Source organism: Dicentrarchus labrax, unplaced genomic scaffold (genome assembly GCF_905237075.1).
Source record: "Dicentrarchus labrax unplaced genomic scaffold, dlabrax2021, whole genome shotgun sequence".
NCBI lineage: Eukaryota > Metazoa > Chordata > Actinopteri > Moronidae > Dicentrarchus > Dicentrarchus labrax.
Window position 1 is genome coordinate 17416542 of NW_026136706.1, and position 14582 is coordinate 17431123.

General features: G+C 36.4%; 1 protein-coding gene across 16 annotated transcripts; it reads right to left on the minus strand.

Moving 5' to 3' along the window:
- Nucleotides 1-36: 36 nt before the first annotated feature.
- On the minus strand, nucleotides 37-14487 carry LOC127365615 (dentin matrix acidic phosphoprotein 1). 16 transcript variants are annotated; one of them, XM_051403887.1, is made up of 20 exons: nucleotides 13160-14487; nucleotides 11658-11948; nucleotides 9898-10125; nucleotides 9646-9744; nucleotides 9319-9375; nucleotides 8865-8912; nucleotides 8667-8756; nucleotides 8475-8507; nucleotides 8337-8381; nucleotides 8061-8159; nucleotides 7126-7500; nucleotides 6797-6841; nucleotides 6521-6619; nucleotides 5538-5912; nucleotides 5209-5253; nucleotides 4933-5031; nucleotides 3932-4306; nucleotides 3735-3767; nucleotides 3606-3647; nucleotides 186-2500 (listed from the first exon to the last, which is right to left on the minus strand). In XM_051403887.1, exons 1-19 carry the CDS (start codon nucleotides 13206-13208, stop codon nucleotides 3607-3609), a joined length of 2526 nt encoding a protein of 841 aa, XP_051259847.1. In that variant the 5' UTR covers nucleotides 13209-14487; the 3' UTR covers nucleotides 186-2500; nucleotide 3606. The 16 variants fall into 16 exon arrangements, with proteins under 16 accessions (XP_051259857.1, XP_051259856.1, XP_051259855.1 ...); XM_051403882.1 differs by having other exon boundaries at nucleotides 9646-9741; nucleotides 9868-10125; XM_051403894.1 differs by having other exon boundaries at nucleotides 8715-8756; nucleotides 8880-8912; nucleotides 9868-10125.
- Between the last annotated feature and the right edge of the window lie 95 nt (nucleotides 14488-14582).

Consider the following 14582-nt stretch of genomic DNA (forward strand, 5'->3'; position numbering starts at 1 on the left):
TTTATCTGTGCAGGTTGTAGATTTGTTGTACCAAGCTGTCAAACACACAGTTTATTAACATTGTATTGCAAATCAGTTTAACAATCATTTCCCCCAATACAGGCCTTTTCTGGCTCCATCACTCAGCTTTTGAGTGTAAATACAGTCAAATATCTGAATCTGAGCTTTCATTATATACAAAAGGCTACTACTCACACTGGCATAGCCTTTAATAATTAGTGCAAAGAAACATTTCCAAAACATCCATCAACAGCAGGAGAAAGGTAAGCAAAATAAAAAATAAAATCTATCTTTTATTCATGGAAATCAAAAATAATTCAAGTATTCATATATGATATATGCACAAATATACCCTGAGCTCCATAAAACAACAACAGCCTAGCAGAAATCAGCTGGTCTCAACAAGAATAAATCAGTGCACAAAACATTTCTAAATACACAGAAGAACAAATATGTTACAATTAACCCTCTTTAAAAGTGGGTATGATAGCTACTTTTACGTATTTGTAGATAGACAACATAAAATCACATCACATATATTTCAAGCTAAAAATGCCAGTTAACAAACTCACTTCTTTATTGTGAGGTTGTTTAGTTCTATTGGTCTTAAATGATGGCAAACTGAATATCTTTGGGTTTTGGCCTGATGGATCGGACAAAATAAGACATTTGAAGATATCGCCTAGGCTCATAGTCCAATTTTAGAAGTAGTCCCGACAATAATCCAACTATTCATTGATTAATTGAGAAAATAATCTGCAGATGAACAAGTCATGAAAACAATCATTAGTCGCTGACGTTCTTTTAGCTAAGCTTATATTAGCTTATCATAAGCTTGTATTACACCTTAGTGTAAGCTCAAATGTCATAGCATGAGAAAAACAATATTAGTGTTTAACTTCTGGTACTCTTGACTTGAAAATAATCAATAAACTCAGATATCCTACCAAAACGTTGTAGCAGAATACAGTAAAAAATGTCAGTTTCAAACATGTGTGTATGTGTGAAAGAGAGAAAACAGATTAAATGAGATAAAATATTGACTCTAACTATACCACACCCCCAATTACTGTGTGTTTTTCAGATTTACCAATCAGTGGCCAAGCTGTCAATCAAAATTAATTTTGAATCAGAAGTCTAACCAAAAAAAACAAGGGAAGTCTTTTAAACATACTACAAGAAGATTTTAACTGGTTAAGAAACTGTCTGTTTAATACTGATAGATCTGTAGGATCTATAAACAAATTACACTGATAATCCACAACATTACGACCACCTGGGAACCCTGATGGTCATAATGTTTTTGTCAGAACCGGCATTAACTTTTTCAGTAATTTGATCTACAGTAGCTCGTCTGTTGGACGGGCCAGTCTTCGCTGCCCACATGCATCAATGAGCCTCAGACAGCCCATGACCCTGTTTCCGGTTCACTGCAGACCGGTAACACCCCACAAGAGAGTCGTTGAGCATCACAATTTGGCCCTTCAGTGTAATCAGTGTTATTCACTTCACCTGTCAGTGGTCATAATGTTGTGGCTGATCGGTGAATATTAGCAAGATGAAATATTCTTAATGCCTGCCACCGGGTTGGACTCCCCTTCCCCTTGAAATCAATGAAACAAGGCGATGGAAACACTATTGTTTTGTCCACAGGGGTGGACACTGGTTTTAAGGAGAACTTTTATATCATATTGCTTTAAAAAAAAAAGGAGCAAGCAACTGAGACAGATAAACTACCCATCTGCTTTCAATCTACTGCGGACCTGATAGAAAACTGTCCATCTTTGTCATTTACATAACGTCTTCGTATTTTTTGCTTTCTGTCCTCAGTGACTGTTACTGCAATGTCCATATCTCGATCATAAATTTCCTACAGTCCCGCAAAATATTTGTCTTCCCCTGGACTGGGATGTGGTCCTCCGTACTCTTTATCTGTGTATTGATCTTTTCCTTTCTGCTACATTGTATTTAAAACAATTTCACTTTCATCAACTTCTTCTGTAATTAATTGTCTTTTTCTAATTTATCCAATTGTATGAATCACCTTTCTTTTGTCCCTAATCAGTCAAACTCTTGTTGTCTGGGTCTTCTTTTGAGTCACACTGGACACCACCCTCACCATGATCTGCTTCTGCTCTGCTGCTGTCTGACTGCTCTTCACACTCACCCACATTATCTGTTTCATTTTCATCTTTAGAAAGTTTGTCTGTTTCTTGCTTTATGTCTTTTCCTGTGTCTGTTTCGCCCTCTAACAAATTTGAATCGTGCTCATGTTCTGATGTTTTTGGACTTTTCTTTTCAGGAATGGTGGTTGACTGCTTCACCTTGGCAGAGTCACATAATTTGTTTCTTTCCTGATGAATACCTGATGAATCAGGCTCTCTGACATTTTCTCCAGTAAGCTGATCTGTGTCAGACTCTTCCTTATCAGCAGCGTCCTTTAGGCTAGCAGGAGCAGGGTTTTATTCTTCATCCTCACCTTCTCTTCCTTTCCCTGAACCTGTAACAGGAAATACAAAATAGGTTCAGATCACCCAGAACGAGTCTTGGTTTCTGCCATTTTGGTTGATGTCAAGAACACAATAAATGTTCACAACAACAGTCTGAAACAATTATCTCAACGGTTAAATCAACTCTTTCTATGATACTATACCAAGAATATATTTATTAATTATTATTTATAAAATTAGAAGTATTATTGAAGTTATTATTAAATAATTTAAGAAGCAGTGTATAGGATTTAGTGGCATCTAGCGGTAGTGTTGCAGATAGCATCTATTTGAAATCAAATATAAAGGAGAAAACATGGTGCTGCAAAAACAAAATTTGACAAGGCCCTATCTATAGCCAGTGTTTGGTTTGTCCTACATGGCAGCCTCCACAGAAGACGACCCGAAAACACAACAGTTCTTATTTTCAGTTGATTATACACTAATGAATATTATACTCCATTTCCCCTCCTAAATGTTACACACTCCTTCCTGATACTAATACCTAAAGTTTGCATACCGATTTAATACATGCATGTTGAAAAATATCTACATATATTATTTTAAACAAGCATATACTACTAAGCCTGTATGACTGCTATCATTGTTGTATGGCTGGGCTCAGATTAAACCCTTTGTTAGAATCAGAGTCTGAGCAGGGCTACAGATCATGGATATCTACTGAAACAAGGTCTATTTTCTATTTGCCTGACACCGAAACAAAATCAAAACCAAAATAAAATTCGGCATCATCATTTAATAAAACATCCATGCAGTTTATTTTTCAACACTGCTGGGTAGAGACTAAACAGATTTGGCAGCTTACCTAGTGTTTGTTTTGCCCAGTGACAACTTTGATTCTAGTTTGATTTCTTTGTGTTTGCGAGCAGGGTCAGGGTCATACATAGGGATTTTAATAATAATTTAATAATTAACTATAACTATTTTATGTATGTGAGATGTGGCCTGCAAGAAATGTAATGGCTATGGTTCCTTTCGACTTTTACAAAATACCAGCAATATAGCAATTAAATATGAATAAAACAGTTTGATTAAGCGTCTAATATAAATGAGTTTCACTGTTTAGATTATCTATAATTACAAACAAAAAATTACCTTAATTCGACTCAAACTTGTTTTTCATATTCACAACATACCCTGTAAAGAACAGTCAGAACTGTCAAAACAAAATTGCAACAACCTTTATATAATTGATCAGCTATAATACTAAAATCACTGAGTTACCTTTCTCTAGGCGCTTTACATTGCATTCAGTTCCTGCCAAAAAGAAGAGGAAGAAAATAAAAATGTAAGTTTCATTGATCAGATTATCTATAATTAGAGACAAAAAAAACCTTTTTGAAGTAATTTTAGATCCAGATGTCAAAATAAAATTGCAACAACCTTTATACAGCAGCATGTATCACTTATAATTCCCTCACCTTTATCTTCCTCTGCTGTGCTGAGGTCTGACTGCTCCTCAGACTCACCTGAGCCAGGTGTTGTTGGTTTGGGGCTCTGAGGCTGCTGGGAAGGTGATACTGGCAGCTTCTGATTTTCATCTCCAGAAACTGGTTTGCCTGTTTCTTGCTGGTTTTCTTCTCTTGTGTGTGTTTGTTCCTGTGACAAGCTTGAATCTTGGTCATGTACTGATGTTTCTGAACCACTCCTATCAGGAACTGTGGACGACTTATTCTCCTCGGTAGCCAATGAATCAGATTCTCTGGCAGCTTCTACAGCGAGCTCATTTGAGTCAGGCTTTTCCTTGTGTTCACCAGCAGTGTCCTTAGGTTCATCATCTGCCTCATGCTCTGAGCCTGAAACAGACAATTAAAGAGGTTAAAAATGGAATACAGAAAATAAGAAACAATTATCCTCAAATCACTCAGAAGAAGTTATAGCTTCTTATCTGCCTTTTTAAGAGTTAGCAGTCACAAAATTATATATTGTTAGAAAATTATGAAATTGTACTATTTTGTTCATAAAGTCCAATAAAAACAGGAATAAATTAATTTAGGCGCATATTCTTTTATATATATATATATATTACATTTTTGGGGGACTTTTGCTTTTACTGGATAGGACAGCTGAAGTCAGACAGGAAACGGGGAGAGAGAGAGAGAGAGAGAGAGAGAGAGAGAGAGAGAGAGAGAGAGAGAGAGAGAGAGGAGGTGATATGCAGAAAAGGGCTAAGGGTGGGATTCAAACCCATGGCCGCTGCAGCAAGGACTCATAAATACACGTTAATATATTGAACATTTTGTGGGTGTATTGAATGTATTGCAATTAAATTAAGGCCTCAACACTGCTGGATAGAGACTAAACAGATTTGGCAGCTAACCTAGTGTTTGTTTTGTCCAGTGACAAGTTTGATTCTAGCCCAGATAGTCATTCTGAACCTTGCTCTTTAGGAGTTTCTCTTCACCTAAAATGCAAAACTCACCATCTGACTCTGGTCCATTTCTCTTCTCACAGCTTGATGAATCAGATTCTGGATTATTTTTCTCTGGTTCCCCAATGAACTGCTGTGGATTGGCATCTCCTTTGTGTTTGCGAGCAGGGTCAGGGTCACAAATAGAGTTAGGGTTAGTTTCTTTTCAACTTGTACAAAATACCAGCAATAATAAAGCAATTAAATATGAATAAAACAGTTTGATTAAGTGTCTAATATAATTAGTTTCATTGATCAGATTATTTATAATTGAAAAAAAAAACTTACCTCCGTTCTCTGGCTCATAAATTTTTCTCCTAGCCGCAACATTGCCTGTAAAGAATCAAGAGTCAGAACTGTCAAAATAAAATTGCAACAACCTTTATATAATTCATCAGTTATTACACTAAAATCACTGAGTTAACTTTTTTAGGAGCTTTTTATTACGTTCAGTTCCGGCCAAAAAGAAGAGGAAGAAAATAGATATTTGAGTTTCATTGATCAGATTATCTATAATCAGAAAAAAAAACCTTTATGAAGCAATTTTAGATCCAGATGTCAAAATAAAATTGCAACAACCTTTATACAGCAGCATGTATCACTTATAATTCCCTCACCTTTACCTGCCTCTGCTGTGATGAGGTCTGACTGCTCCTCAGACTCACCTGAGCCAGGTGTTGTTGGTTTGGGGCTCTGAGGCTGCTGGGAAGGTGATACTGGCAGCTTCTGATTTTCATCTCCAGAAACTGGTTTGCCTGTTTCTTGCTGGTTTTCTTCTCTTGTGTGTGTTTGTTCCTGTGACAAGCTTGAATCTTGGTCATGTACTGATGTTTCTGAACCACTCCTATCAGGAACTGTGGATGACTGATTCTCCTCGGTAGCCAATGAATCAGATTCTCTGGCAGCTTCTACAGCGAGCTCATTTGAGTCAGGCTTTTCCTTGTGTTCACCAGCAGTGTCCTTAGGTTCATCATCTGCCTCATGCTCTGAGCCTGAAACAGACAATTAAAGAGGTTAAAAATGGAATACAGAAAATAAGAAACAATTATGCTCAAATCACTCAGAAGAAGTTATAGCTTCTTATCTGCCTTTTTAAGAGTTAGCAGTCACAAAATTATATATTGTTAGAAAATCATGAAATTGTACTAATTTGTTTATAAAGTCCAATAAAAACAGGAATAAATTAATTTAGGCGCATATTCTTTTATATATATATATATTACATTTTTGGGGGACTTTTGCTTTTACTGGATAGGACAGCTGGAGTCAGACAGGAAACGGGGAGAGAGAGAGAGAGAGAGAGAGAGAGAGAGAGAGAGAGAGAGGAGGTGATATGCAGAAAAGGGCTAAGGGTGGGATTCAAACCCATGGCCGCTGCAGCAAGGACTCATAAATACACGTTAATATATTGAACATTTTGTGGGTGTATTGAATGTATTGCAATTAAATTAAGGCCTCAACACTGCTGGATAGAGACTAAACAGATTTGGCAGCTAACCTAGTGTTTGTTTTGTCCAGTGACAAGTTTGATTCTAGCCCAGATAGTCATTCTGAACCTTGCTCTTTAGGAGTTTCTCTTCACCTAAAATGCAAAACTCACCATCTGACTCTGGTCCATTTCTCTTCTCACAGCTTGATGAATCAGATTCTGGATTATTTTTCTCTGGTTCCCCAATGAACTGCTGTGGATTGGCATCTCCTTTGTGTTTGCGAGCAGGGTCAGGGTCACAAATAGAGTTAGGGTTAGTTTCTTTTCAACTTGTACAAAATACCAGCAATAATAAAGCAATTAAATATGAATAAAACAGTTTGATTAAGTGTCTAATATAATTAGTTTCATTGATCAGATTATTTATAATTGAAAAAAAAAACTTACCTCCGTTCTCTGGCTCATAAATTTTTCTCCTAGCCGCAACATTGCCTGTAAAGAATCAAGAGTCAGAACTGTCAAAATAAAATTGCAACAACCTTTATATAATTCATCAGTTATTACACTAAAATCACTGAGTTAACTTTTTTAGGAGCTTTTTATTACGTTCAGTTCCGGCCAAAAAGAAGAGGAAGAAAATAGATATTTGAGTTTCATTGATCAGATTATCTATAATCAGAAAAAAAAACCTTTATGAAGCAATTTTAGATCCAGATGTCAAAATAAAATTGCAACAACCTTTATACAGCAGCATGTATCACTTATAATTCCCTCACCTTTACCTGCCTCTGCTGTGATGAGGTCTGACTGCTCCTCAGACTCACCTGAGCCAGGTGTTGTTGGTTTGGGGCTCTGAGGCTGCTGGGAAGGTGATACTGGCAGCTTCTGATTTTCATCTCCAGAAACTGGTTTGCCTGTTTCTTGCTGGTTTTCTTCTCTTGTGTGTGTTTGTTCCTGTGACAAGCTTGAATCTTGGTCATGTACTGATGTTTCTGAACCACTCCTATCAGGAACTGTGGATGACTGATTCTCCTCGGTAGCCAATGAATCTGATTCTCTGGCAGCTTCTACAGCGAGCTCATTTGAGTCAGGCTTTTCCTTGTGTTCACCAGCAGTGTCCTTAGGTTCATCATCTGCCTCATGCTCTGAGCCTGAAACAGACAATTAAAGAGGTTAAAAATGGAATACAGAAAATAAGAAACAATTATGCTCAAATCACTCAGAAGAAGTTATAGCTTCTTATCTGCCTTTTTAAGAGTTAGCAGTCACAAAATTATATATTGTTAGAAAATTATGAAATTGTACTATTTTGTTCATAAAGTCCAATAAAAACAGGATTAAATTTATTTAGGCGCATAGTCTTTTATATTTATTATATTTTTTGGGGACTTTTGCTTTTACTGGATAGGACAGCTGAAGTCAGACAGGAAAGGGGGGGGGTGACATGCAGAAAAGGGCTAAGGGTGGGATTCAAACCCATGGCCGCTGCAGCAAGGACTCATAAATACACGTTAATATATTGAACATTTTGTGGGTGTATTGAATGTATTGCAATTAAATTAAGGCCTCAGCACTGCTGGATAGAGACTAAACAGATTTGGCAGCTAACCTAGTGTTTGTTTTGTCCAGTGACAAGTTTGATTCTAGCCCAGATAGTCATTCTGAACCTTGCTCTTTAGGAGTTTCTCTTCACCTAAAATGCAAAACTCACCATCTGACTCTGGTCCATTTCTCTTCTCACAGCTTGATGAATCAGATTCTGGATTATTTTTCTCTGGTTCCCCAATGAACTGCTGTGGATTGGCATCTCCTTTGTGTTTGCGATCAGTGTCAGGGTCACAAATAGAGTTAGGGTTAGTTTCTTTTCAACTTGTACAAAATACCAGCAATAATAAAGCAATTAAATATGAATAAAACAGTTTGATTAAGTGTCTAATATTATTAGTTTCATTGATCAGATTATCTATAATTAAAAACAAAAACTTACCTCCATTCTCTGACTCATACATTTTTCTCTTAGCCGCGACATTGCCTGTAAAGAATCAACAGTCAGAACTGTCAAAATAAAATTGCAACAACCTTTATATAATTCATCAGTTATAACACTAAAATCACTATGAGTTACCTTTCTCTAGGAGCTTTACATTGCATTCAGTTCCTGCCAAAAAGAAGAGGAAGAAAATAAAAATGTAAGTTTCATTGATCAGATTATCTATAATCAGAGACAAAAAAAAACCCTTTATGAAGCAATTTTAGATCCAGATGTCAAAATAAATAACTTTTATACAGCAGCATGTATCAGTTATAATTCCCTCACCTTTACCAGTCTCTGCTGTGCTGAGGTCTGACTGCTCCTCAGACTCACCTGAGCCATGCCAGGGTGTTCCCTCTTCTTCTCGACCCGGGTCTTCATGTGCAGGTGTTGTTGGTGTGGAAGCAATTTTAGATCCAGATATCAAAATAAAATCACAACAATTTTTTATACAGTAGCATGTATCAGTTATAATTCCCCCACCTTTATCTGCCATACCTTCTTCTGGTCTGCCATTTAGGAGCTTCGTCTCTGCCAAAAAGAAAAAGGGAAGAAAAATACATTTAAAAAAGGATGCTTCACAGTTTCAGTCCATTATCAGAATCGCAATAAAATTTGTTGGAAATGTAGGTCGTGGTACAAGAAGTCAACAGGTAAAGTATCCGCCACTATTGCTGTCTCCTGGCGACTGCCAGTCAGATATGTCCATTCATTCCATTCAGATAAGCGAGGGCCCAATTAGTGCTGCTTCCAAATACAGAACTCCTTTACATTGTTCAAAATGCTGTTTTCTCATGACCTATATCACTGACTTGAAAAAAAATAGATTTGACATATGCATCATATTATTGTCTATAACTTGAGCATGTTTGTGTTCATTGCTTATTTCCACTGTTTGTTCTCTAATCTCTAAATGTTCACTGAAAACATATCATACCTTCTGGTGGGCCACGTAGTAGCTGATTTTCCAAATCATTTCCTTTTCTTGTACATGCTGGAATGACAAGGTAGCAAAGAAAATAAAGAAAGAACACTTTTTAGGTTACTCGTCATAGAGGTGTGGGTAATTACTCATTTATGGAACAGCAGCAAGTGTTCAGTGGTCATTACAAAACATTTTTTACTTTCTATGCAAACAGTTGAAACAACAAAATAGCTTTGAGAATACACTGACTATTTACAGTTACTACTGTAAATAGTTTCTTAAGAGTATTTGGAATCAATTCCTATGGTTTATGTCCTTTTTTGAGTAACAGCAATTTACCTTTCTTCTTTATTATGCAGAAAACGGCCAGGCCAATGATGATGAAAAGTAAAAGCAATATAGAGATGACAATCGCTGCTACATTTGAACTTTTATCTGCTGAAAAAACACAAAAGTCAAACAAAAGCAACAAGCAGCTGCATGACCTTTACCTTTATTTGCTTGAAATGAATAAATACATTATAAAAATACAACACAGCGAATACATTAGTGAAATCCTACCTGGGTAGCAATCCTTTGCAGTGAATGTACCTGTTTCTGTACTCAGAGGGTTGCTCACACTACAAGTGTACACTTCATCATCAAGTTTCTCTCCGAGGTTTATGGTTAACTTTGGGCCAGGCTGCACATCTCCACTCGAGCTCCACTCAAACTTCATTAAGGATGGAGGGTGTCTGGGCTCTGCAGAGCACATCAGTGTTCCAGATATGATGCTGCCATTGTTCATCTCACAGGATATGATGGGCTTGGCAACCTTGTCTATATGAAGACATAGATGGAAATTAATAAATGAATGCAAACCTAAATGAGTAAATAAATGATTCTTTTATGGATAACTGTCATGCACCGACTCTCTTTGTCTCTGTATGTGTTGTGGGCATGGCTTCCCTTCTGGCTCCCAGCTCTACTTCTCTGTGCACCTGTCTGCAATCAGCTTAACACAACTGGTAATACCATCCAGTGCCAGGTGGTTGCTACAGTGGTAGTCTAGCTCAGTTGCAGTGTTCTGTAGTTTTTTTTATTTTTATGATATATTGTTTGTGTACTTTCCTTTCCACACCCTCGCTCCTTACCCCACTGCCACTGCCAGCCATCCCTTCTTATCGGAGTATTCCCAATAAATCTGTTAAAACTTTTATCTGTCTCATGCGTTTGGGTCCACCCTTTGAATTGAAACCTAACTATAAAGGTCATAAAGTGCTTATCAGAAAGGAAGAGATATGAGATATACATGAAAGACACATGAATGAAACCAAATAAATAATAATAATAATAATAATAATAATAATAAATATTATAATAAATCCCGAGAGTGAAAGCAACATCATGCAGCTTGTTGTCTGAACAAGTCCAAACCGTTTCTTGTCATTCTGTTTACAGTAAATGATTTATTGTGTTTTAAAAAAATACAACTATTAACGATTTTCTTGATTGCCAACTTTAAATACAAATGCAAATCAAAAATTAACTACAGAATTAATTCAAATACTGCCAAAGGTTCAGTGGCTATAACAATATTCCCTCCTACCACATCCCTTTCAGGTTTTATTGTTTTATAGTCATGAGTCAAACTTTCTGAAATGAATCAACTAATAAAAGGACTCTTGAAACCAAATTCCTATAAATTAATCTCAACTGAATTGACAATACAACTCACCACCTACTAATACTAATACTTGGTAAAAGCACCTTTTGCAACACAACAGCCTTGACTCTGTTTCAGCCTTGAACATCTGACCACAGAAACTTCCCCTCATTCTTTGTTGCTTAATGCAACACATTCTCAACCAGACTGCTGGAAGATAAATCTGACATGTCAACGTTTTCTTGTCAGCTGCGGCAGGTTTTCTTCGAGGCTCCTCTGTAGCTTGCACTAGCCCACAGGTTTTTAATTTTAATTCTTTTCCTTTTTTTTCATTCATATTGTTTTTGGGGCTTTTTCCCTTTATTGGAGAGGACAGCTGAAGATAGACAGGACAGTGGGTAGAGAGAGGGGATCACACGCAGCAAAGGAACCCATGGCTGCAGCAGCAAGGACTAAATTTCTTTTATCAGCATCCTCTTTGTCACTTTATAACGTTGCAACTGGTAAAGTCACTGAGCATGTATTGTATGCACACCATTTCCCATTGCAGACACAGATCGCTGACAATAAAGAAAGCTTTTATCCACGACTTGGAGGGCACGGAGTTGCTATAGCAACCCATCAACTTCCAGTTACAGAGTGCATGTACTAATGTCGATTGCTTAACTAAATATAAACACACAAACAGTAGTAAAAGAAACCTTACCTATGACCATCAAGTTAAAACGTGAACTCTCCAAATTCCCTCCGGGCTTGAACGCTTCCAACTCATAGTCTCCACTGTCATCAAATCTGAGGTCAGAGATGTTGAGTACAGCAGCGTGCCAGTCAAGGATGACCCTGTCTTTATACGTGCTGTACTCCTGTTGCTCGATGCCATCAAACTCTACCACTTTGTTGCCGTTATGTTTCCACAAAATGTTATTAGGTTGTCCAGTGATGTGTGGTTTAAAGCTGAACTCCTCCCCCTTGAGTTGATATACAGTCACTCCAGCAACTAGACACAAAGAATAGAAATGTATAGAAACATAATGTGTGAAAGAGTTAAGTATATTTTAAACATTGATGAGTAAGTTGACAAGGGCTCAGCAATACATTGAGTTGCCAATTTAGTACACCAGTACAATGTAAGTCCAATACAAATAAATATGCAATAAATCCTATAATGTTCTAAACTGTCTGACACTGTGACAGAGGTGTTAGTTAGTTAGTTATGTGGACTGAATCATAGAGAACTGTTTCTAATAGTTGGAATCTCTAATGTATGTTTGTGAAGTAATAGTTAATGGAGGTGGGGAAAAATATTAAAAATGCAAAGTTGATTCTTGACCTTAGAAATAATTTGTAGTTGTAGACAAATTCATCTTAGCAAAAAGGCCAAAAAAATCTTTAAAAAGATAAAATAATCACAATAATAATAACATAGACAGCTTTTATGTTAATTGTAATGTTTCAACATTCAGCTTCTAAACTGAATTTCTTGCTTTTCTTTGCATTATGTGATAAACTAAATATCTTTAAGAGTGTCATCAAATTTGTTGTTTGATGACATATCATTGGGTTTTCCCTAACTGAGCCATGTCTATGTCAGCTGAGCAAACTCCATCTACTGATGAAGACCATGAAATGCAGTTGAAAACTCCATAAAAGGCTACCGAACAGATCACAAGTCAATTGTATTATGTCAAACCTTTCAGTGTACTTCAGTCCATAATAACAATACACACACTACATCTTCAAAATCTACCACATTATATCTCTCTGACAGTAGTTGATAGTTTATAGTGTGAAACAAAAATGACAGCTTAGCAAAGACATGGTGGGATAACTACAGGGTTGTTTTATTGTTAGATTGGACAGGTGAAAGTCAAAGTCAATAATAGTCTTTAAATTAAAAGTAAATAGTTTACAGATAATAGACACACACACACACACACACACACACACACACACACACACACACGCCTATTACTTTATTAAGAGTAAGAAAAGCTATAAACAGTCTTAATTGAGCTTTTTAACCAAGGGAGTTCAGAAACATACTCAATACTAATTAATGCCTACTACAGACAGAAAATACGGACTGGAATAGGCCTCCTTTAAATGAATCATTAACTTATCACGGCAGGTCTGCAATGACTGCACTTCATGTCGACACCAAAGTGTCAAACGAAAATCAGCACAGCCATAATCCGCAGACAAACTCACCTAGGCCAGAGGTGAAGATAAAATAGGCCACGAAAAACCGAGGGGCCATTTCAGAAAAACAGGAATTCAGGTGTTACTTTCACTTTGTCGTCGCAGATGTCGCAGGTAGCCTATAAACAGTTATAATATGTCGAAAAGCTTCTTGGTTGTTATTATTCCTTGAACCTGTTTGCATTAAACAAAACTCTCAGGAGAACCTACATAAGTTAACCGCAAGTTAACTTCAAACGTCGGAAAAACTCCCCGAGCGAAAGTTACTGTCCAAAGAGGAAAAAAATGTACAGGTGTCACCTGAGAGCTTCCGGTTTTTTGATTTTCAAACTAATTGTTCAAAACCTGATCATTGTTTAATAGGTAACCTACACATTAACAATACTAACAATGACCTTTAACAAATCATGTCCATAATCTTTGGAATGTGCGAAAAACATTAAAACATAATTTTCATGTAGAGGCACAATTTCAGTATCTTCGGTGGAAGAAATACTCAGATCTTCTACGAGCACAATTAGTCTGTTAAAAGTAAAAGTCCTGCATTTGAAATATTAATTAAGAAAAAATAAAAGTATTAGCATCAAAATATAGTTAAAATACCAACAGTAAAAGTTCTCATTTATACAGAATTGCCCATTTCAGAATCATAAAGGCTACTCTAAATATATTAATATAATAGCTAATTGTTAATATTAATGATTATTAATCTGAAAGTAACAACTTACTCAAGTTATCAAATAAATGTAGTGGTGTGGAAAGTAAAGTTGCCTGTGAATTGCAGTGGAAATACAGAAGTAAAGTAGGCAGATATCTCAAAACTGTAGGATAAACAAGTACTACTACCTACCAGTAGTTACTTTCTACCACTGTTCAGTATTGAGGTGGCCACGTAAACAAACACAAAAATTTTTTTCCCCACATAAACTTTGTACAATTTTGCAGTGAGTTTTCATCTTTGACTTTTCACCTTATAGCAGTAGCCTACTTTAATTTGAAAAATATAGCCTACCGGAAGCAAGCACTGGTTTATGGGCTCAACGCCAGATTCAGTTTGACAGATGGGTGATCTAGAGAGAAAGTTTTGCTACCTTTCAAGGTCTTCTTTTCATTTTATATTTTATTGATTTATTTTTATTTGTATGTATATTTTACTATTGCTTTGTCAATGTAAACGTCTGTTTCAAATGCCAATAAAGTCCATTTGAATTGAATTGAATTGAATTGAATTGAGTGGAATACCTGTAAATAATACAGTAACTGTGTGTCTCATAAAGACAGTATGATGAGTGATTAGTTTGACTCAAATGTTTGTAATTTTTTAAAACACACCCTCTATTGTTATCTCCCTGTTTTTAAACTGTTAGCACCCTGAACCCTGTGAGTCCAATGCTGAGATGATGACAAACTGTGTGAATAAAAAACCTTCCTC